General features: G+C 40.2%; 2 protein-coding genes across 6 annotated transcripts; one reads left to right on the top strand and one right to left on the bottom strand.

Moving 5' to 3' along the window:
- Nucleotides 1-1,090: 1,090 nt before the first annotated feature.
- RB195_000871 (uncharacterized protein) lies at nt 1,091-6,874 on the top strand (the record flags this gene model as incomplete). The annotated part of the gene is made up of 8 exons (XM_064197415.1): nt 1,091-1,147; nt 1,770-1,866; nt 3,504-3,637; nt 5,175-5,282; nt 5,472-5,570; nt 5,630-5,776; nt 5,832-5,979; nt 6,852-6,874. The coding sequence occupies 8 exons, from the start codon at nt 1,091-1,093 to the stop codon at nt 6,872-6,874; spliced, it is 813 nt and encodes a 270-aa protein (XP_064053296.1).
- Nucleotides 6,875-7,383: 509 nt separating this feature from the next.
- RB195_000870 (uncharacterized protein) lies at nt 7,384-25,147 on the bottom strand (the record flags this gene model as incomplete). Of its 5 annotated transcripts, none has more annotated exons than XM_064197413.1 (32): nt 7,384-7,522; nt 10,356-10,414; nt 10,497-10,646; nt 10,719-10,900; nt 12,344-12,464; nt 12,532-12,603; nt 12,692-12,826; nt 13,266-13,366; nt 13,453-13,599; nt 14,346-14,516; nt 14,770-14,875; nt 15,017-15,153; nt 15,256-15,300; nt 15,360-15,432; nt 15,487-15,639; nt 15,714-15,800; nt 15,869-16,081; nt 18,135-18,218; nt 19,242-19,325; nt 19,390-19,482; nt 19,732-19,853; nt 19,917-20,038; nt 20,409-20,534; nt 20,594-20,680; nt 21,377-21,486; nt 21,548-21,644; nt 21,699-21,837; nt 22,034-22,189; nt 22,252-22,429; nt 23,561-23,714; nt 23,871-23,907; nt 25,087-25,147. In XM_064197413.1, the coding sequence occupies 32 exons, from the start codon at nt 25,145-25,147 to the stop codon at nt 7,384-7,386; spliced, it is 3,741 nt and encodes a 1,246-aa protein (XP_064053292.1). The 5 variants fall into 5 exon arrangements, with proteins under 5 accessions (XP_064053292.1, XP_064053293.1, XP_064053295.1 ...); XM_064197414.1 differs by having other exon boundaries at nt 19,917-19,984; XM_064197411.1 differs by lacking the exons at nt 7,384-7,522; nt 10,356-10,414; nt 10,497-10,646; ... (9 more) ...; nt 23,871-23,907; nt 25,087-25,147 and having other exon boundaries at nt 12,427-12,477; nt 19,917-20,037.
- Nucleotides 25,148-25,198: the final 51 nt, after the last annotated feature.

The raw sequence follows: 25,198 nt of genomic DNA, 5'->3' as shown, positions 1-25,198 counted from the left end.
CTCCCAAGGGCTGTTCATACTGCTTTCATATTTCAAACATCATCGTAACCTACATATATTTGCTCCTTGTTATTCTGTGTTGTTGTTTTCTGTTAAGTTTGATAAAGCTGTCAAAGCCAAGCCGTCAAACCCCTCCAAACGCAACGAAACAACTTTGAAGATTATCTTTTTCTCCATATATAATGACAACAATAATTTTTATCGTTGATCTTCATTTCTATATTCATTAGTGAAAACCTTTGCTTGGGATTTTGAAAAAAAAAGCTAATGAAGTTTTCTTTTCAGGGCGTTAGATCGTTTTCAAAGGGAAAGCAACTAAATTATAAGAAATTTCCAGAGATTTCTACTAACATAAATGTTCACAACGAACAGGATTTTTCCGCTGTAAATTTCAAAACGTCAGCTTGGCGGCAGTAACTCAGTATTGTTTATGTCCGCTGAATCATCCGAAACGAAACGTATATGTAAGCTTGACCTTTTTGAGGGCAAGTGTTGTTTTTTTTCGACCGACAACAACATCGATATGGAACACGTTTATGGATCATTTCTGGACGTTTTAACAGTGTGTTTGTGGATCACAAACGGAAACCAGGTTCTGATTGATCAACGTCAAGCACATTATCCGTTTTATCTATTGATTTCATTACAAAATAAAGATTTTCGTGCCTAAATCTATATTCTCTTATCAGTTCTTATCGTTTAAGCTAAGTTTTCAATTTTTTTTTCGATTCTATTCATCCACGACGGGTTTAGTGGAAAAAGAAAAGGGGAATTTTAGCACAGCTTAAATAAATTATTAATTTTTTCTTCGAATCGATTCATCTGAGACAGATTTAGTAGAAAAAGAAAAAAGGAAATTTTAGCACAGCTTCGATAAATGAGGAATTTTTTCACGAAATTGTGCCTTGCTGTGCTTAAACTGTGCCATTTATCTCCTCTTTTTTTCTGCTCGGAGAAATTTGCTCGAAGCTCAAAAGAATGAGCCGAACTCAGCGATTTGTATCGATAGACAACTTGATCGTGCTGTGGCTGTTGCGAGGTGGGCGTGCACCTCACAGCACAGCACTTACTTTCACTCACTGCTGCCGCGATGCGGACTTGTCTTCTCGGCTTATTGCTCGTAGCAGCGTCGTTCGTCGATGCAAAGGTGATTTTTCATTTACTCCAATCGACTTCATCTATTCTCCAGTCACCCCATAGATTTTCTGATTTGATGAATAACTTGCGCGAGTTTATATTTTCCCTCAGTCTATTTCCCCCTAGTGATATGGAAATTTTCAATTTGTTTCCAGGAAAAGTTTATAACTTAGTTAAATGCTGGAATCTAAGGGTACACTTCTAGACGGCACTTCTGTTTTATTTTGGCGAGGATAGCCACATCTTATAATTCTAAACGAGCACTCACCGCCGTCGTTACCGTAATCCCCAGGTGTCTGTTATTGTCGCATATTGCGTCTTTTTCTGAATATTCAGTATGGACACCAGATTTTGCGAAAATGGCACGGTAAAAGTTTTGATTTCTCTGCTTCTCTTCTTGCTCTGTTTATACTGTACTTGAAATATTTCACGAAGATCACCAAAGCTCGAAAACATCGCCTTGTTTCACAAAACTTTTCCGGATTCTTTCTAGGATAGTGCAAATACTCTAAGGTTGTCATTGCCATGACTGTCGAGCTGTGAACAGTACCGCATGGAGAGAGGAGTTAGGAAACGCAAATGAAAGCAAATTGTTTGAAATCATTTTCACACGTATTTCAATTGACTTTCAGAAAACCCACAAGAAGAAGGATCTAGACGAACTTGAGAGCCTTCTCGAAAACATCGACGAGGACCAAGAGACCGAAACTGCTGCGCCAACAAAGAAAGGTAAAGTGAACCTCGAGTTTAGTTGTTCCCTTCTATATGTGCTACTTTTTGCCCTCACATATGCATATATCCCTTCGAATTGCATCCAAACACCCTATGACATCCTCATCCTTGCTCCTTCTAGTTTGGTCACTCTCTTCATGAGCAAAGTTGCATGGAAACTCTCATAATTGAACAAATATGCGAACTCGAATGGCTCTCCGCCAGACGAGCTCTTCCGCCATCGCCTGCCACCGATCCTCGCCAACCTCGGTGATGGACAGCCGCGTTGCGCCTGGATTCTCTCCGATCGGCTATTCATTTCGTATGACCTGTCCGGTGGTCGGCAACGGAGACGCAGCTGGCGACTCTTCTGCTCGATTCACGTAAAACGGATAAATCTATCACGAACAAGCTTCACGTCCGGTCGTAAATATGCGTGGCTTTTCAGCGAATGAAACTTGGGATGTAAAGAATTCTCTCTCTCTGTTCATGATCACCAGTCAGTGTTTTACACTTCGCACAAAATTTGCATGAGTGACAGAGGAACATCTGGATCTGAGCGGACACAGTTTAATACACTTGCCGGAGCAAAACACGCGTTTCGAACAGCTCAAAGTGCAGGAAGAGCAGAAATCAAATTGAAAATTTGTATTCGCTTCGCTAAACCTCTTTCTCTGCAACTACTTCCAGTCTGAACAACGTCCCGTAACGCGGATACTGTAAGAAGACGTGGGAGAACGAATGGAAGAGGAGGGATTAACATGCTCATCAAAACGTTGTCAAAGCACAACAGCATGAACACTATTCGCATTAATATTACCAATATTTACGCTGTTATTTACATTATTTGCGAAATTTTTTAAACCATGTGAACCTACGCTGATATGGAATCACGAAAAGCCATTAGTTGAACTTTTCAGCAGTTGCTTTCCTCTTCCGGAAGAAAAAAGTGGTTGCAAGATGAGGAATTAGAGCCTTTAGATTCACTGACATTGATAGGTCCCTAGGATGCCAGGAATTGCCTCAACTTTTCCATTTTCAGAAAATAAAACGCGACTCGCCCAGTAATGCAGTGGCGCTTTCAATAACACAAAGAAGGAATGAAATTTTTACTCCAGAATAGAGTTTTTTTTTTGTTCAAAGAAATTGATACGAGCAGAATGTGACTCCTCTGTCAGATACACTGTGGACTGACAGTGAATTCAGGAGGGAATGGAAAGAAAAAGTTTGCCATATCAATACCGTAAACAATACCGTCTACTTAAAATTCGAATAGAAATATTTTGGATACTAATGCGTACCTTTTTGTTGTTTTCTACCCTTCGCACTTACCTGACTCGAACCTAGCTTACGCTATTACAAACAGTTTATATTTGCTAGGATAAACATGTTTTTCGGAAGAAGAGGCAGCAAAAATGCACAGCAGCGCGAATAAACAACATATCCTTTCATCGATTATGACTACTATACGTCGTCCTGGTAGTGTAAAGTTGCACGAAAGACAATCCGCTCGCTAGCGGCCTCCTTCAGGTTGGCCTCAACTGTTTCCGAGCGAACGAGGAGGCAGAAGCAGGACCGGGGTTTTCCTCGTTCGATCTTTTTCTTCTTCTTCGATGGTGCTTTGAAATATATGTGCCACAATGGAATCTTTCCAGCTGCTGTGGTCAAGAACCCTTGCGAGGATCACGTGTGTGGATGGGGAAAGGAATGTGTGGTCGGCAAGAAAAGTGAACCTCATTGTGAGTGCATCAGCAAGTGCCCCGAGCTGGATGGAGATCCAATGGATAAGGTGAGCCACGCAAAAAACAACCTTTAACACAACTTCGTTCAGCATGGATTTTTTCCAGAATGAAATGAAACAGCAATTTCACGTCAAAAAGGGCATGTTTTCTTCGGAAAGACTACATTATTGAATGTATAAATTTAGTTATTACCTTCAATTTATTCCTATCTTGTAGTCTTGAAATATCACTTGTTATTAGCTTTAAATGCGTTTGTTTCAAAATAAGCAAATAACTTGGAACCACCCACCTAGATGTTTTACCTAACTGTTAGGGTCCTATTTTTCCCCTCTTCAGATTCAAAGACAGTCGAACATGGGCAATACTCAGAGAGGTACCAGCAAGCTGTTTTCGACTTGTTAGGGTCCCATTCGAAGTTCGAAACAACCATTACCGTAGCTTGCTCCAGCTTTTGAAATATTTACTACTAACTTGGTTTTGAAATATTTACTACTTGGTCAGCATCTAGTCAGAATTGTTGTAGAATAATCCTTCTGAAGGTTGCTTAATAATCCAAAATTCGGCTCAAAATTTAGCGTCAAGGTATCTTCTATACCAGTATTTTTTGCTACCGACTTTGCTAGAATAATATTATTTGTTATTTGTAAAATAATTCTATGACTTTGTACTGTATCATGCAAAAAATGTTACTTCACATGCAAAGCAAAGTCACCTACGTGTGGGCTATGAACTGAGGACTCATAGTAACTTAAGATCGGATTTCGCTGGATTTGAACATATGCAGACTCAAAATATAATAGATAAAAGGACTAAAAAAACACAATTGACCCAAAAAAGTTTCCTGTGTAATTTTGCAAAATCTAATTCTCAGTAAAAATAAAGTTTAGTAAACATGGAACTAAGTTGAATGAAGTAAAGCGAGGGAGTTAAGGAAACATGCATTGGAACTTAATTCACTTGACTCTCACAAACCCATTTGTTATTTCGAGCTTTAATGAGGGAAACAAAACGATACTCAATAGAATTAAGTATTATATTAATAATGTTTCGATTATTTATATCTTTATTATTTATATTAGGAGCACCATAGGTTCTTAGAGGGATATATTCATCCTTTTTGGCTAGAAATGTCGACTATTACTCCTTACTTTGACTCAAATAAAGTTTTCATTGCAATCAAATAGAAACGGCCGTTGCGAACGATAGGTAACGACTTATTGCGTTACAACATCGTGCAAGAAGCGTACCTAACGGCAAGTGCAGCATTCAAAGCACTTGCGATTTACACAAACCGATAGAATGATTTTTTCGAAAACATTTCAACCATCCACGACACGCCGACTGCACAAAGCAGTTCGTGCCGCCTACCAACAGCAAAACACGACGTCGAACATAATTACCGTAGTTTAGAGAAGGAACAGCGTTTTTTAAAGTAAAAACAGCTCGATTCTCGCAACAAAAGGCAACTGAAGGACAAAAACTACAGATTTTACTCGCGAGTTCCAAAGAAAAACAGAAAGACCTCTATCCCATGCTTCAAGCAATGAAAGCCAACTGGAAAAGAAAAAATAACACAAATTTCAGGTGTGCGCCAACAACAACGAAACGTTCGTCTCGCTTTGTGACCTCTACCGTGAACGTTGTCTCTGCAAGAAGGGCTCAAAACAATGCGTGAAGAAATCGCACGCTAAGGTAATTCACACATACTCGTCACCAAATCCGTTCAACCGGGTGACCGCAATACGCGCTCGAGTCGGACAAACAAAAAGAAGGGGTGGGTGTTGGACAGCGAAAACGAGCGTGTCGCGTTCACGCGATTGAAAGCCGGTGCCGACTATTGCTTTCTTGTCATTGTGATAAAATTACAGTGAGAGTTTTTAGGTTCATCTGGAATACCTCGGTGAGTGCAAGCAACTGAGCGAATGTACTGATGAACTGATGGCTCAGTTCCCCGAGCGCATGGCTGACTGGCTCTTCCAAGTGAGTTCAGCAGAGGGACGCCGCAGCTGGGATCCTGCCCAAAAACCCTCTTCTTGCAGGTCATGAAAGAGCTGAAGAAACGCCGTGAGCTTCATAAGCTCGAGTGGGAGGAGCTTATTCAGGAGGCTGAAGCTGACGATGAAAAGAGACACGTATACCCGGTTATCTGGAAGTTCTGCGATCTGGATATCAAGCCACACGACAAGGTGATTCCTTCAAGCAAGCAACCCAAGGAGACTCTTTGAAAACTGTACGCTACAGGCTGTGTCTCACCACGAACTGATCCCCATCACTGCCCCTGTAATTCCGATGGAGTCCTGCATCAAGCCATTCTTGGAAGGATGTGATACTGACAACGACGGAACCATCTCCATTCATGAATGGGGCAAATGCCTAGGATTGAAGGATGGTAAGAGTTAAGCGTGACATAGAGAGACACGTTCTAAGGTAACGGACTCAAAAAAGGATTGAGGAAAAATTGGCTTGTGCAATCAATAGTATCAGGGGCATATTTCTGCAGTTCTCTGCGGTTCTGGAAGACATTTCCTGAGTACGGATTCTTGAATAGTCCAAAACAACCCTCTACTACTTAAATAATTCAAAAATAACACATCCACAAACCTTAATGTAGGAACTTGTCCTGAATAATTGAGATTTCAGCAGAGTTCAGCTTATTCTTTCTGCGAGAGCCTCAAATTTGACATTTCGAACCTTTCTGACCCTCTTTCTTGGACAAAAATTTGTTCATTTCCTAGTTTCAGCTCGTAAACTGCTTACTTTATTAATTAAATGTAAATTAGAAGTTGCTTAACCAGTTAGCACTAAGTCATCTGATGATGTCTAGATAGCTAAGAGAATCCGTTAAAATGTCTGTCCAAGCCCCAAACATGTCACTTGCAGTTCCGCAGAAACCAACCTAAGGAATCTCTCATTAGGAATTTTGAGATCGTCAATCTGCAATCATTGAAAATCAGGGTTTAGGAAGAATTAAGAACATTAGTATGAACTAGAGTTCACAGATTTTGAACGACATTTCAATGCCTTTAGAAGAGTTCTTAGAAGTTCTTGGATTGTATCGCTTCCATAACTTCTAGGAAAATTAACGAGATGTTTCGGACCTATATCCATAACATAATCTCCTCAATTTGAAAGATCCTCGAATATTCCATGAATATCTAAGAATATTCGTGGACTAAAAACAATGCCGTCTTCTGGAAATGTGAAAAATAATCTTGGGAAATATGTCTGTGTAATTCCTGTGGTTCATAACATCTTTTCCAGGTGAAATCCAAGAACGCTGTTAGATCTTCTACGCCAACATACTCAACGATGCTTACAGCTGTCCACTGCCTTTACTCGAATTACATTACCACAGATCACGTGCCTTAATATATATCGTCATGTTCTGCCTGCATATTAACACATTCTTGGAATAAATTCTATTTATATCTCTTGTACAGCAACCTAGTAACAAAATAAAAAAATACATTCCCTGACAATTAAAAGAAGATATGGAGTATTGAGCAGGAAGTGGATGCACCATTTAGCACCGGATAACTGGATACATACTCAAAACGTTCAAATTCACCGGAGATTAATCAGAAGTGAGGTAAATTAGAGTTATTCTTAGAACCAAAACAGACTAGGACTAGAAACTCGGGGAACAGATCGGGGACAGAACGAGGTATTACTGATAAATATTCTTTCGAGGTATTCTTCGTTAGAGGTAAACGGGTTAGGTGAGGTTATGAATCAGATGATCCTAGCATTTCTGACAAACAATCCAAACAATATCGGAGTAGAAATCCGACAACTATCCTTGTTGTGCTGCCGTCTTCTTTTCTTGCTCTCCACCAACATCAATCGGGGAGAATTTCACCAAGACAACATTCTTCGCCACGTTTTTTCCAGGAGCGCATGAAACTGATGCGACGGTGCAGTGTGCAGGAGCCCTGGAGAGATGTTTTGGTAATTGTAAGCGTAGAAAAAAAAAACAAGTGGAATGATCATCTCAAAAAAATCTTTCGACACCTTAATTCTTTTTTTCTTCCAAGTCTTCTTTACTGCTCATAAAAAATGAAAGGATGAGATGATAAAGCCACAATCAATCATTAACATGTGGTATTCCTTCAACCCCTTCATCTCATCAATTATTTCGAGTGCAGGAGAAGAAGTGCAGAAAAGACACACCAACTGTGAGAATGATACAGGTTCTCTTCTTCCCTTCACTCATATTTCCTGAAATTTAGCCAATACCTAAACCAAAATGCAATGGATGATTGCAAAAACTACTACGTTAGGGAGTTTTAAAAACGTTACGTTAGTAGTTTTAAAACGGTTCTATAGCGAGGTTGGAATTCGGATACTGTTTATCTAGAAATATCTGCAGTTTCATAGAAGTTGGAGACTCGAAGATGTGTACATGATCCGTAATCGTAACGCGATGGATGATTGCAAAAACTGTTACGTTAGGGAGTTTTAAAAACGTTACGTTAGGTAGTTTTAAAATTTGTCACCTCTGATTTTAAAATTTAAAGTTTTATAATCAGAGGTGACAAATACTGGATCGACTGTTACTTCCGTTTACTTCTTTACCGCTAAACAAAAGATTAAATTCCGTGTTGTTCAACGTCTTCCAGATTCCAATTTTCTCATAAAATGAAGTCCTTCATATTGATTAGTTATTAGTTATTATAGGGCGGGTGTGATATAGTCCCGAGGTGAGGTCCCGCTTCCTGCACGATCGATCGGAGGTTCGAATCCACCCTAGTGCTCACCAAGCCTTTCATCCCTCCGGGGTCGATAAATTGGTACCAGACTTGTCTGGGAGGATAAAAGCACTAACTTGACACATCAGCTAGCCACCGCAAATCATTGTATAGGCCAGATACACGTTCGTAAACCTCAAACGATTCTGAATTGAAGTGAACGTGGGGGCGCATCCCAAGCGGATTGATTAACGCCAGAAACTTTATCCTTTAACTTTATTAGTTATTATCATTGGCGGTTGATAGTTATTATGATAACTTTGCTTCCCCTGTTGATATCATGTAGATCAGATAGAGCATGTAGTGGCTTACAGTTATTTACATTCGTGTAGAGTTCACAACAAAGGCTTTTACCACGCGGTTGTCTTTAATTCTCGCATTGTGCAATCCTTCTAAGCAATGGTGCGTCTCCGATAAATGAGAGTTTTTAGGCAAAATTTAACACACTATTTTTTAAGAAACCAATAAATTCAATCCGTATTATTAGTGAAGCTCGCATAATAACACTTATCAAGGAATGCCCGAATTGCAAAATTTTCAAGTAGCGTGGAAATTATTTCGCACAATTGAGAGGACTACCATTGGGGCAACGATTAACAGCGGCACTGGCGATGGTGCTTCATGAGCAGAATTGAAGAACTTGTCGTGTTGTCGCGTACACCACCATGGTATTGTAAATATATCGATGACTATTGCATCACAACATCAGTACAGTCAAAATGGGCGAGTATTTCCGATTACTCAACCAGCAATCGCAATACATAAGACTCACACGAGAAATGTGAAAGAAAGTTGGCTTCCCCTCCTTGACACACAAATGAATCTTTCTAATGACAATGTTAAAATGAAGTGGCATCGCAAAGAAAGTCGAAAGTATATCATATTGCATACCAAATCTGTGCATCTGACTGCAGCCAAAAGGACAAAGATTCGTAGTATGTTCAAAACCGCCGGTGAAGTATGCACACGCAATATTTGATAATTATGAAATCGACATTTTAATTGATTCAGTCAATGGGCACCTTTCATCACGAAAATCGCCACATGAAAAGGAACGATTTTCAGTGGCCTATATACTATTGATTTCACTACATACGAAAACCCTCTTATTTTACCAGTTCATGATCTCACCAAAATATCCTTTAAAGGCATAACTCAGGAAATCTGGCGTGGTATGGATTTTCATTGGAGTATACCTATATCGGATCGTAGATTATGTATACAGGGGTGGGTTCGCGCATCTCTTCCTCCATCATTGTAAACAGACGGCTCCGGAACGCTGTTGCTTACGACGTCCTCTATTGCAACGCGCCACCTTTACGCTCCGCCCCCGCCTGCGATTCGTCGAATGAAATGAATTGCCTATAGGGGCGTCCGAAAGGATTTTCGACGAAGTATAGCCGGGGGCGCAGCGCAAAGGTGGCACGTTGCATTAGAGGACGTCGTAAGAAACAGCGTTCCGGAGCCGTCTGTTTACAATGATGGAGGAAGTGATGAGCGGTATCACCACTGTATACATAATCTACCATCCCATATAGGTATACTCTAACGAAAATCCATACGATACTCAAAGCCAGATTCGTGGGGTGGTGCCTTTAAATAGAAGAACAGCTTCAGCTTTAATTTGCCATGAAACACAAAATGTGCGTAATTGTTTTTAACCTTTTTTTAACCAGAAACTTTTTTTACAGGAGCGGAGAAAACATAAGCTTTCGAAGACTCGCAGAAAAAGTTTAAGAGCTGAAAGGGCGGCACATGCTCACGTTATTTACAAATTAGCGGTATATGCTGTAAGCTTGGGCAAACATCTTTTTGAACTTTGACGTTCTTGACATAAAGTAACGAATAAGCAGGTTATTTTTCCTCTCAAACAATAAAAAGTCAGAAGCAGAGGCGGCAAAACTATCTAATAACAAAGCAAATATATACATCTTAAATATATATTATATATACAAGATATATACATATATAAAGTGTCTGTCCTGCATAACTCGAAGATGTTAACAATAAGACCCACCTTATAATGTATTCCATCTTCATGGCAGTCATTACCACAAGCGGTTGACCAGGTTGCACCTAGAAGAAGAAATTTTCAAATGGTAAGAGCTTAACACTTCCCATTTTCATTTTATAGGCAGCAGCTAGAAATTAGGCTTACTTCGTCTCCAGGTTTTACAAGCACTTTTTCAATGATTCCTGGCATAGGAGCATGCGAAGATTGTGCTACTCCTCCACCGGAGGCTCCATCCTCTTGTTCGAAACTATCAGACGAAATAATTTCGTACTCTGCTTCTCCCGCTCCGTATATCTGAGAATGTTCAAAAAAGAAACATTTAACACTGATATAAATGTATCAATGTAATTCGGAAAAAATACTCACTAATGCCGAGCGTTGGAGTCGAATAGCTTCCGCACGCCAACGGCGACCATCGAATTCAAGAGTATACCGTAGCTCTCCTCCATCAGAATTGATGTCACTGACGTTCACAGTTTTCCGCTTCCCATCAAAACAGATCTCCATTTGCAAGTCGGATAGGAACGATACCACCACGTCCTTATCACCTAAAAGTACCTCAAAACATACACACGGAACGGAATGACAAAACTTTTGAATTTGCTGTACCTAAGCAAGCTCCTGCCTTAAAAGGTTTTTTTAAAATGAGTATTAATGCCATGAGCGTTCCATAGCTCCTATGCGAATTACGATGTTTACGAACTCAGTGCTCATTGCAATAACATTTACGAAGTACAGAAGGTGCATTACGGAAAGAGTTAATTCACGAACTTAGCATAGTGCACTGGTAACAGAAATGTACCTTTGGTGCTCATGTCGAAAGCATAACCGAGTGAGTATTTTAGGAAATGTAGAGAACTCTCAACTTTCCCAGAGCTGATATTTCTAATAAAATTCAAAAACGATGGTTGCTATGTTTAGGATGAGGACGAGGCATGTAGCACCGCATCGTCAAACCTAACTTATAGTAGGGTCACGAAAGTATGAAGCACGTATGCAATTGCGTACTCCGCATCTCTAAAGGCGCTTCGATTCGAAGGGGCTAGGAGAGTGGTGAAAACGTTGTTGCATCACCCGTTACTGCAGTTTGCGACGATTCCACCTCGGTTTCAACTGCTGCCTCCACCGCGCCGTTTCGAGCGCGAACGCAAATGCACCGGAAGTACACTCGTGATTAATGTCGTTTGCACCCGACTATATTATTCAATATACAAAATCTTAACGTACCGGCAACTCCTGAATCTCGTGCAGTGAAAATAGTAAGAAGATGGGGTACCTCTATACCTAATACTTTTATTTTTCAGATTTTTGAAGTTCTTTTCGGTTTTCAGGATAACTTAAGAAAGAAATCTCCTTGGTTCCAACTATTGTCAATGAAATTATAAAGCGTTCTTTCTGCTTCCTTAAACTGAAGGGAATAAAAAACCATGTAGGAGTGGAGCACATTTTGAAAAGTGTTTTAAATCATAATTTGATGTTACAACAACGAAACAAGGAAAAAGTTGTACTTTTATGCCGAAATTGGCACTATCCTTCGTTTCAAGGGTGTAATAGGGTAAAACGACATGAGGGTTGATGCTAGCAAGTTCCCAGCTTGATCCCAATGGCTATCTTCACCACCCCGCTTCGAGTGCACCAATTGCAGCTAATTCGAGCTACATGCCATTTTGACCTTACAACAACACGAATCGCTCTAAACCCATAATGTGAATTCTAGAGTTGAGAATGTATGGAGAAGCGCACAGGCGAGCTTTTGAGGGTCAGCGAGAAACAAATTACCCTGAAAAAAGTCAAAAAGCCACCATCTTTTTCAGAAATAGACCAGAAACTTTTCAGTTTTTATAAGCAGACTAAAAGCTAACTATGAACCACTCAAAATTGGGGAGAGAGGCGACAGATAAAATAGAAATTTGAAGAATTCAAGAAAGCCCGAAAAAAGGTAGAGTTTACGGAGCTGACAGCAAAGCAAAAAACGACAACGAATAGCTCACCAAGCCTGTATGTTTGCTCCATAGGATGGTTCAAACGGTAGAAGGAAATGTGCTCGAAAGGAGCACTTGGATGCCGCGGGCGACTAAGGAGTGCGAGACCAATAGCTCCTTCCACGAGCTCCTAGAAAGAGGCCCTATCTCAAAAGTTTTATATCGTATATTATTCTCGAGTAAAATTATAAACATACTTCTTCTGACTGTTTATTGTCCGCGAACAGATCTTTCTGATGGTCAGGAATGAAATCGGTGTAAACATTGCCCTGAAGAAAAGAAATCATCTGAAGTCGTCCTAAATCAAAAAGAGGCACGAAGAAGCAAGAAGATATCAACGGCGATCGAAATTCTAACCTTTGCAAACTCTGGATGGTTTAATACCGTTCGTACAAATTGGATGTTTGTAGGCAGTCCACTAATACGAGTACGAGCTAAAGCAGCATCTAATTTTGCTGCAGCTGCAGAACGGTTTGCTGCCCACACCACAACCTTAAAGGAAAACAGTCGACTGTGGAAAGTGAAACCAGTTGGACCAGAAATAAATGCACCAGGAAAATCCACTACGTTATCTCAGAAGAATGGTGAGTGTCCCCTGTTGGAATCACCCATAAGTATAATGACGAAATTGGACGAGATATGGTCCGCACATTACAAAAAGCTGCACAAAACATTTTTTTGCTACGAAGTGCACGACAAATTAATTCATTCTACTGCAGCCAAGCACAAAGTGTGTTCACGTGAATGCGTGATAGGGCGCAGAAGAGATGCTTCTTCAACAGAGGTACACTTGTTGTCCTGACAATCGCAGACAAACATACAAAAGAAAATGTCTTATTCAACTGAAAAAATCAGAACCCGAAAAAATCCGAGAAGTGGTTTGCATGCGTGCTGGAAATAGCATGTACATCTTTTCAGAAAAAAAGGTCACCTTAGCAATCATCGGATCGTAGTGCACAGAAACTTCGTCTCCAGAGACAACACCAGTGTCTACACGTGCATCCGATGGAAAAGAGACATACTCAAGTCTTCCTTAATAGAAATGGAATGTGGTAACGACAATTACGAAATTACGAAAATTACGAAAACTCCAAAAAAATTAACAGAAAAAAAGAAACCTGCTGTAGGCATGAAGTTGCCTCCCTTTGTATCTTCAGCGTAGACTCTACACTCAAAAGAGTGTCCATTCAATGGAATCTGATCTTGTCTTAGAGGCAGTTTTTCACCCTGTGCAACTTTCAATTGCCATTCCACGAGGTCGGTACCTGAATTGGTTGATAAGGATTCGAACAATAAAAAACACGACACCCTCATGGTTCCAAAGTTCAAGAAGGCAAACAAATTGAGAGAACCCGTTATGGTTTAGAGCTTTTTCGGTCGTACAAGGCAATGCGAACCAGCGATAATCGATTCTCGATCACGATTCTCACAGAAATTTCACGCTTTCTGTGCTCACCGCCTAGGGATGTTGTACAGTTAGGAATTGAACGAAAAACTTGATGGACATGGGAAACTGTGAATTTCGAAATACATTAAGAGGCCTATAAATCATATTTTCAGAGTTACTTGAGAATATTTCGCACAAAAATATGCTTTATACGTTTTTGTTATTATAAAATGAGGTTCAATTCAAAGATACAATGCAAATGTGCAGAAGCACACAAAAACTCGTTCTCCACTAACTTTACTGTGCAGATATACCTGAACCACAGACGTTATTATCAAGCGCCGCCATCCTATCTACTCCATTTTCGAATACGAAAAAAACCTTCCTTCCTCCAAATTGTCTCACAAGAACGGAGACCTCTTCATTTTTATATTAGAATTACACTGTTCAAGAAAATGTCTTCTCAACAGTAATTTTTGCAGAAATCGTGGAAAAAAATGAGAGGGAACTCTGGTCTCAAACAGTAATTAAAATAAATTTAAATATTAGTACACCACACCAGTGTCAGTGCGCTTCTTTGTGGAAAAGAAAACAAAAGTACAGAACACTACAATTAATCCTCACCCGTGATAGCTTCAGTGACAGGATGCTCGACTTGAAGACGAGTGTTCATTTCCATAAAGTAGAACTGACCATTTGGATCCATAATAAACTCAACTGTACCGGCTCCAACATAACCTACAGCAGCTGCAGCTCGCACAGCAGACTCACCCAAACGTAACCGCGTTTCGTGACCTTAACAATGTTAACAATACTATTCGACCTACAATAAGTAACTAGTAAACATTTAGATAACGAAATCTGGTTGGAGGTTGAATTAATGCTGAATAAAAGTTGAAAGGTTTTTACGCCGCTAGAACAAAATCATCATTGTCATCGCAAAGCACTTACATGTCTTCAAGGAGAAGGAAGAGTGAAAAAAACTGGTGAATTCCGTCAAGTGTGTCCTAATCAATTTTAGAAATATGCATCCGACTAGACAACTCACTGACGAGGGGAGCCGGAGCTTCCTCAATGATTTTTTGGTGTCTTCTTTGTACAGAACAATCACGTTCCCACAAATGGACGTAGTTGCCGTGATGATCACCAAACACCTACAAAATCTAATGAATTTCCAAATAAAGTGCAAAAACAGATTTCGAGCTAGATTTTCAAAAACAAATTTCGCAACATTTCGTTTTTTTTTTTTTTTTGCCCGAACTATATGACAACAAGATAACAAATGAAAGAGTCACCTGAACTTCCACATGACGCGGTCTTTCTACGAACTTTTCTACAAGCATTTCGTCGTTTCCGAATGACTTCATTGCTTCATTCCTTGCCGACGATAATTTCTCGTCAAACTCTGCCGGAGACCAAGCAATTCTCATCCCTATAACAAAAAGAAGTTTCATTAAGACTGAATCTGGATAGAATGCAACGAGGTCGTTCCAAAAGCAAATCTCAATAACAATTCTCTATGGAATGCACACACCTTTGCCACCTCCACCGTACACAGCTTTAAGCATAACGGGGTAGCCTGAAACTCGTCACAATACAGAAAGAAGTAAGCAACAATAATGCAAAGCTGATACTAACCTATTTTCTCAGCATGAACTCTCAGATTATCATCCGATTGGTCAGACCCATGAAAACCTTCGACAACTGGGACCTGAATAGTAAAACAATAATCTTCTTATTTGTCGCGAAAATTCAGAAAACTGACTTTTGCGTCTTGCATGATCTGCTTTGCGAGACTCTTCGTACCCATATCTCGAATGGACTGCACTGGTGGACCAATAAAAACTATACCGGCTTCAGCACAACGTTCAGCGAATTTAGCATTTTCTGACAGAAAACCATAGCCAGGATGGATGCCCTTGAAGTAAACGCTACAGATCGACAAATTCAAAAAGTGGAAGAAGCGTGAATATTTCAGGTTTTGCCATATACCTCCGCTCCAGCCGTGAGAGCAGTGTTAATAATTTTATCAATATTAAGGTAACTTTGGGCGGCAGCAGCAGGACCAATGTGAAATGCCTGAACAAATGGAAATAAGTGAAACGAGAGTTTCGTCCATAGGCAGAAAAAAAAGAAGAAAAACTTGCCTTGTCAGCCTTCTTCACAAAAAGTGCATTCCTGTCAGCATCAGAAAACACTGCCACTGACTCGATGCCCATTTTTCTGGCGGTGTTCATCACACGAATAGCAATTTCACCACGGTTTGCAATAAGAACTCGGTTAATCTTTTTGATTAGTGGGGCACTCGTTGAGGCCATCATTCGGTGCATACATTTTGCTCTTCCAGTTGCATGCAACATCTTAAAACTATGATTTTGGATAAGTATTTTTGTTAAAAGAATCCAAGCGAATCATGGAACACAATGAAATGAACATTGATCTGTGATCTGTGACATTTTCAGCAAAAAAAGGAACGAGTTCGTATTTGCCAAATCTTTGAATGTAATACAAATAAATTAAATTAAACATCGCTGGAAAGAAAACCAAGTTAGGAACAACTCACAACATAATGTTTAAATTGACAAAAGAAACTTGGAAAAAACTACCAAGTTCTAATTTCTTTAGGATGATAATCCAAAAAAAACTAGAATTCAATTCCGGTAAACAGTCAAAGAATAAAGTACCGACATTATATCATAATCATCCATGAGCTTAGCATGATCACAAAAAAAGAAACAACAAAACAGAACTACGGGAGAAGAGTGATGGGCGAGCGCCATAAGTAAACTTGAATGAGTAAAAATTCTACACATCTTAAGAAAAGAATCAACAAAACTAGTTGGTTACAAAAAAAAACACAAGGTTAGAACATGGTAATGCCATTCATAATGGTGAAACAGTCTAAATCCCAAGCTTTTTGTAGGATAACTCTACTCTATGGTTTTCTTTAAAAAATAATCCCCAACAACTTGTACTTGTATGGATCAATGAAGAGAAAGTCCCCACCAATAACAGAGTTTGATGAAACGTACTAAATATCCTCATACATTCCAGCAAGCTGGAGTAGAGGACGTACGCAATTGCACAGAAATCACAACAGTACATTAGTCAAAATAATCGCCACATTTACGCTACTATGTATTGTTCCCTTTGTCGTCTTAAAATTTATTCATGAAAATCATTGAATTCAAATTTCAACTAAGTTCGAAAGTGTGGAAGTGTTTTGACCATTAATACGTGTTCTCGCGCGTGGCTAAAGTTGCTTATTAGCTATAATCAGATCAAATTAGACATGAAGCACGTACGCAAATGCATACGCGGTTTCTTTCCAGGTGTTTCGGTGGAGCGTAGCACATAGCATTTCTCAAATGGATGCAGGTGGTTCTGTTGAATGTTATGCTGAAGACGAAGAGTATCATCAAGTTGAGGATTTGATTGACATGTTGGTACGCTTTGCAGGGATGTGTTGGGATGTGTTGTTGTGATGTGTTGTTTACATGATGTGTTGTTGACTTGTTGTGATGCTAATCTTTTCTTTATCGTCATAAAAAACGGCTTGGAAACCGTTTTGTTTCCTACGAGGTACATTAGAACGGTCCTCTTTGCACACGTTCCGGTCCCCTCAGCAGCTTCACTCCAATAAACAGTCGAGGAGAAGTCACTGGCTTTCTCGCGCATGTATGCGTGTACGCAAGGATGACGCGTTACAACTGAAATCGTCGTAAAAAAAAACGACGACCTCCACGCTGTTTTTCACGACGATTTCAGTTGCGAACCCAGAATGAGCGGAACCACCCCGGATATATCATTCTACAACCCCATCTCTAGCTTCTCCCGCGGACTCCCTCACTACGCTCGATTTGTGATATGCTGCTTTTAGCAGACAAAGAGACCATTCTGCTCTAAAACATACGTGAAGACACAGGGAAGCGATTTGGATAGGATGAATCTTAGGAGAAAAATTATGTTCGTAGAGGATAGTGATTTTCTTAGCTGTTCTTCTCACGTTGATGGGTCTTCTAGTAACACAATTAGAAAACGTTTATTTAGGAAGGAAGAATAGTCATGAAGACCAATTCACTTAACACAAGTACCTGAGGCCAGAAGGAATAAAAAGACTAGACACGTGTTTATAGCTGAAAAGCTAAAAGTCTGCAACCAACACACAATCCAGGCTACGAAAACATTGTAGTGAAACAGAACCCATGGCGCAAGGAGCGTCAATTTATAGGTGAGAGACAGAGATTGAATAAATTAGGTACGTCCCAAAAACTCACGCTCAACTTATAACAGTCGCGTTTAGCAGTGTTTACATATACAACCACAACTATTGTTTTTCTTGATATTGACAAAGAACAAGAAGGTTGTTTGCTACATTATAATTTCGAACATTTATGTGTAAATACTACTAACTATCGAATACTGAACTCGCTGGGGCTGCGGGATAAATTCGAGCCAGTCGGATGGGGTGTTCGGTAGCAAACCCATAGTATGTACCTGAAAAGAAGAATAACATGTTGTGTTCACTACAGAACAGAACTTCCATTGAACTTCGAATACTTGGATAACCGAATAGATGCGATGAACTAGATAACCAGATCGGCGTAAAACGTATTGTAACATGATGATACCCCGCGTCTTTGGTGAAGACTTCCACAGAGTTCCGTCTACAGCATTCAAAGAGCTCCCCAAACCTCTTTTTTCTATCTTTTTTTTTTGAAATTTTCATTATTATGCCCTATAATAGTGCCTGAACAAGACCACACTCTTGGTGAAGTCCTTTCCATTAATCTGTTTTGCTCCTAGGATGTCTTTAAAATCTCAGTTTATATTTAATTTCATTTTCATTTTTTTTTTGGGCACGATTTTAACCATTTGTAGTAGCTATATGGAGAGAATCCATTTCCAATAAATCACAAGTTTCTCCCGCTTCGACGGAATCTCTTCAAAGACTTCAGTTTGCAAGAATTTGTTTTTTTCTTCCTCTTCTATTGGGTAACAGCGCATATTTAGCCTTCTTCTAGAGTGTATTTTGAGATTTTACTATGCTTCCGATCATAAAAGGAGCTTACAAGACACAAATCCACAAAAAAGACAGAAGTTGAATCCCTACAACTGAGATCTCAGAGCCATTCTAGGAGCGAAATAATGCGACAACTTCTGAAGTCAGTCAATTACTGGCTTTTCTAGCGAACCAAGCATACCATTAAAAGAAAAATTCTTGTTGGTATACCGTACCAAGAGCTTGAACATATCTGTTTCAAGGATGAACAAACAACAACTTCCAGTAGTCAGCTCCTTCCGAATTACAATTTTGTATTCAGTCTAATTGGCACTGTTAAGCACGTAGACAAACAATAACTATAGTAGTAAGAACGAAGGAGTATCTGTTACCTCACTTTTGACAAGATTGTATGAGAAAACAAAGTTTGTTGGGTCCACGTGACGTACATAAAGTTCGACTATTACAAATATCGGAAGGATAACCACCAAAGAAAAAAAAAGAGTTCGGAAACATACCTTATAAATGGCTAGTGCAATAGCACCAAGATTTCCGAGCACGAATATGATTTTATGGACAATCATACTCCCAGTGTTTTGATCCTGAAAAGAAAAGAGTTGAACTCAACTCGAATGTCATTTGTGTGAATGAACTATTGAGCCCTACCTCAAGAGGTTTAAATGTGGCATTTACTGCGAACAAGGCTTTCGCAGGGCGCCATAACATCATTCCCACCATCATAATAGGAAAAATAGACACCTAAAAACGCACTAGGATTATAAATATGCAAAGAAATCGATGGTGTTTGCAGCTTTTCTAAAAAGTTATGGTCTAGTAATTTTGAAACCGAGATTAGGATGTTCATGTTTGTACGAGTAGAAAAAAAAGAATCTACTTAAAGCTGAGTTAATAAGCTACGTTGTCACTTTTAATCACGAGAAGAGAACCACTCACGACACGTAAAGACAAGTTTTCAAAAACGGAATGAAGTCGAAAATACATGCTTACACTTCGGCCTGCCATGTACATCATAAACATATTCATAGGAAGACTTTTGGCCGGAGCCATCGCAACGTCCCATGCACGTTTTTTGGCCAAATGTTCTTGCTGCTCAGAAGCTTGTTCGTTGTCTACCTCAAACAGTGTAAGAAACTATTACACAAATTCCAGAAACAGGGAGAGAAAAAAGGAACTTGCGTGGTGCTGCGCAGACGTAGCACCAGGATGGAATCCTGGTGGGTTGTAGGCATTGTCAGTAGTTCTACAATTTCGAGAAGAAACGCTGTAGTCTAGTTTCCACTGAGCAAGAGACATCCTCAACTACCCTGGTAGAGAACAAATGGGTAATTTGATAAACGAAAACCTAAGAACCAGATATAAAAAGCCACCGGAAAACTTTGAGGAAAAATAAAAGCAGATTGAAGGGAAACTTCATTAAAGCTCCCCAGGAGCAACGAGACTCCAGGGAGTGAATGAAAGAACAAATACGAAATTGATACAGTTCATAAGTACGAAAAACTTAAATGTATAGTACAAAGGAATAAAACGCTCAGGCTCCAGTTATATAAAGTAGTTATAAATAAATTCTGCGCAAGAATTGGACCGGAAGAAGGAGTACAAGTCCGAAAAACCCATCTAACATCATGGAAAATCTGAGCTTCTTATGAGATGCATAATAACCTTACAATTCAGGAAATACTAAGCGGCTAGTGAACTTCTCCGTCTTGTCGTTGAGCGCGTACCCAATGCAGTAGTGATCAAGAAGTTGTCGTAAAAGTTCCATCTCATCCAAGTGTTCAATCTTTTCAATTCTAAATAAGGTGTGCTTCATTCAAATGTGGAACGAAATGTCGCTTTGAGAGAAACGAACCTCGTCACTTCATGTTGAGGCAAAAGTTTCTTGTACACGGTGTTCATGTCCACTACGGTGACGTTGCCCCAGCCGCTGTCGGAAAATCTAGATGTATAAAATATACTCACAACTGGTACACTATATTGGAGTAGTTGGTAGTTTCAGGAGCCAAATCCCACTGTGCAGCGGACACTCTTAACGTTTATATCCAAGGTTTAAGCTATTAGTAGTAAATAGCTGACTGAACATTACAACACACCACCCAGCTCCGTTCGAGTGCAAGTAGTTCGCATGACAATGTTGACTTTCTCAACCTCTTGATACAGTGCTTTGAAAAAGATGTGAAGCGCTGTCCTCGAGGTTAACAGTAGACACTCGGAAGAAGCGATCAAAACTAGGCTAATTATGCAATGCACATCATATCCGTGGATGTCAACTTGAGAAATGCTGTTTTATCTGGGAGTTTTTAAATTACTCCCAATAAAGAGATATTTCTACACTAAGTATAATAAAAAAAAACGTTTTCCTTTACGACGTGGTAATAAGTGAAAAAAGTAGTTAACACGAGTACAACAAGATACCAAGGGAAGAGAATCTTCTAAACTCCCACGATGCTTATAAGTTTCTCGACAGCTGTTCACTATCGTATATTCTCGCAAGATTCATGATGAGACGGTAAAAGGTAAATATTGCGACTGTCGGACTAACGATCGAAGGGAGACCTTCAGATCCCTTTTTTGGCCAGGAAGGCAATGTCAATGAAGTTAAGCTCTTTCAGAACCTTGCACATATAAAGCTCACCTCTGCTTTTGCGTTTCAATATCACTACAAGCAGATAGGCCAGGAAGATAGATTCCTCTTTGCTCGAGGTTTTTCTCCATTACGCTTCCGAAAGCGTCCTTTATACGAACCTGGAGCGATTGGTTTATTTATAAATGTGTAGGGGAGGATGTTTTTACCTAGACAGCTAACCTGCTCATAATTCACAAACACTACAGTGTCGAAAAACTCGGCTATATGTTTCAGTAACTCCGCGCTTTGATCCACAGCCATATAAACAAGTACACACCTGAAATAAACACGTAAAACCGTCCCTGCGGAGAAACAAAATCATGAAATTTACTCGGCCAAAAACAGGGTAGGTAATGTGGAATCAACACCAACAGACTCCAGTTTACCCTTGAATTCTGACCACTGGCGAAGGTCGGCTCCAACGAGATTGTAGTCACCGCAATGCAGATCGGTGTGTTGAGTTTCCTTTGCTGAATAAAGGACATTTTCTAGTAGATACTCCAATTAATTTGATAAGCAGTACAAGCTACTGCACTGAGATATTCCTCTACGAAATATTCCAATAATCCCATAAAAAAAAACAAACTACGAAAACCAGACTAAAATAACCGAAGCCCAAATTCAGTGCTACATGAAAGAACAAATCGTGTGATCTGAATTACTCACGAGCTTCGCTGAAGAGGCTAACTAGGTCAGGAGTGCCCGGCTTACGAATCTGACGAATTTTTTTCGCCGTTACAGAACTGAAATCAACGTCGATAAATTTCTTCACCGACTTTCCACATGATTTCAATCGCCAGAACAGGGTGTCGAATCCACATCCTGGAGAGCAGCACTCAGATACTCCTCTACGAAACATCCCAATAATCCCAGAAAAAATTAACCTATACTGATTATTTGACACTGTCCTTGTGTTTTCTCAATAAAGCGTTCCACAAGAAGATTAACAGCAGAAACTCGTGCCCAGTAGCCGATTGAGATTTCTGGGTCACGACGGGAATTTTGGTCCGCTCCACTGCTGTATGCAAATCGGGGAAGAAATTCATCTTTCCAGTAACCGAGCTGTAATAGACAATCGGCATGTTTACAGTCTCCGAATTGAACTACAATAAAAATAAACGAGATGAGTTTCGGATCGGTATGCATTAAATTATATTGAATACCTTCCAAAAATGCTTTGCAGCACTGTGAACAAACTACTGTAAACAAGCGCGCTTCATCTTGAATTCAAAGAGAGATATTCATTGTAAATATAGTCGGATCAAACCGACCTGAAGTCTGGTGCCGTTGCGAAAGCCGCTGTGCTCGAAATCGCGCGTTGGAGCTGGCAACTGCAAGCGAAGTGGGACCTTACTCCGCATTCTAATTGCAGTAAGCGAGAGTCCTACCTGGATGGCGATCGCTAGCCCCACCGTGCTACTTCAAAGTACTGCTACAGTCGCTTACGCAAACAGCACTGAGGGGGTTAAACCCGACGAGGAAAAGTTGTTGAGCACACAGGAGTACCCTTACGTTCTATTTTAATTGTTCTCTTAATAACTTTAGTTTGCATTCATTAGATCCTGTAGGACTAATGCTTAGTCTTACAGGATCTATGGCATGCAAGCTTATCTTACGGCCCCGATTCGAGTTATTTATTTCTAGAAATAAGGGCGCCACTAGGTGCTTCCATCCCAACTACATTTTATCCAACCCGACTGCACCACATTTATAATGCAATTGGAAGAATTGTTCTTTACTATCTTCAAACATCAGAAAAGAATAGGTTCATGGATTTAGAACAACGAACTTTAGATTAACTATTTCTGAAGATGTAGATATGGACACCATCAAGTAATTGGGACAATGAAGTCCTGCCGGTGTTAATGGAGCGGAAGCTAGCAAAAGGATTGCCCATAAGTGGACCAAAAAAAAACGGAATAAAACGTAGTTGGAGGCCCACTCAGTGGCGCCCTTATTTCTAAAAGTAAAACAGCTAAATCACTCGGGCCCTAAGACCTAAGCATTAGTCACAGGGGATCTATGACATATGAGCTAAAGTTAATAGGGGAAAAAGTAAGATAGAAGGTCCAGAAATGAGGGCGGCACTGAGTGGAGTCCCGCAGCTACATTTTCCCCTAAATTCGTCAGTCCACTTTCTTCCACTAGTTACAGAAATCACAGAAAAAGGTATAGATAGTGAATGCGCTATACCTGAACTGCAGCAAATTTGCACTGTGTTGCGTCGTCGTTCGTACGCTGTACCGAATAATCGTCTGAAAACGAGTGAGAGCGCCGACGCATTGATACTGACTCAGAAAGAACTTCATCAGGGAAAGAAGCCTCCGGCTCCATGTAGGAAGAGAATCTGCAACGATTAGCTCGCAGGACCTAGCCGCAGTGCAGTAGATCGACGACAACATGACCATAGATATAAGCCCGGAGCAAGTCCAGAGAGAAAGAATACGATACAATTCAGCGAAATCTACTCGATGGTATCAGTTGCAAAATACAGATTAACTGCCTAACAGCAAATGTGGCGGAATCGTCGCTCCGAGTGGCTCAACCGGTTTTATTTCGAGAGTGCAGCATAATAATTCTGCACGAATTATAGACAACACCCTGTACGCCTGCACAGCTAACCACCGTAACCCACGTGTGCTACACGTGAAACATGTTGTTTATTCTTCATGCACATACAATAAGCAATCACTTACGACAAAGTGGAATTTTAATTTTCTCGGTATGATTTTTGACGTCTTTTGTGTCTTTGCCATATTTATCAGTTTAGTTGTGTTCATCTCCTAGCGTATTTGCTTAGACGCGTACTGTTATGCTCTCCTATGCCCCTCCGACAGTGGTAATGCTTTCCCACTGCAGTCAACTTTTTTTCTTCGGTTAGCCCACAAACCCAACACTTTCCTGGAACTTTTTCTGGAACTTGGTGTTCTTTCAGTATTACCTGCTGTTTATAGTAAGAATGGGGGTGTTTTTTAAGCAGTCTTCGACTTGATAAATGCTCGACTTTCAAAAGCCATTCGCATGGGACTGCTGCACCCCAATTTTTTTCCTGTTTTACTTTGTAACCAGTATCGTATAGTAGAAACCCGAAACCTGACATGAAGCGCAGTGGCGCCCTTATTTCTCGAGGCTCTAGCTTACTTTTTTCTCTTAGTAACTCTAGTTTACATGTCATAGATCCTCTAAGACTAATGCTTAGGAGCTAGGGTCCCGAATGATTTGATCATTTACTTCGACAAATAAGGGAGCCACAGAGTGCCCTCCTCCTCCTCCATTTTCGTCTCCTGTAAAGACAGAATCACGAAGCACCTAACAAACTTTATCCCGATGCAGAATCTTTCAGCCACCTGAAGTAGAAGGAAACCAGACTGAATGATTTCTGAGGTGAGGAGGCAAATACGTTATACACTGCATTCACGAATTGAAATAATATGAAATAAAGCATTCCACGCGCTTAGTCAAACATATTGTGTCGCCCATCAGACGTGTTGCGCTATATACTGGGCCGCTTCCACCGGGCGATGAGAAGATAGTGGATGGGGCGATGATGGTGATGCTAAAGAAAAGGCCTTTTGTTGCGGCTATGATTACGAAGTAGTCCTAGTCTTGCACTATACGAGAGAAACGACGATGAACTACTTCTACTACTACTTCAGAAGGACAAGCAAAAAGAGCTCCTACAAGCTCTCCATTGTTATTTTTTGGCGGCGGCACAGTACTATCGACTCTTGTTTCACCGACAAGTAGAGGCGAACCGGTGCCCGAAACCACTGGGGACATGACCGTTGAACGAATACGGTAATTGCAGAACGGTGCACCCCACAGAAACGA

Source organism: Necator americanus, chromosome IV (genome assembly GCF_031761385.1).
Source record: "Necator americanus strain Aroian chromosome IV, whole genome shotgun sequence".
Lineage (NCBI taxonomy): Eukaryota > Metazoa > Nematoda > Chromadorea > Rhabditida > Ancylostomatidae > Necator > Necator americanus.
Note: the sequence above shows the minus strand (reverse complement) of the source record. Positions and strands in the feature narration are given on the sequence as shown.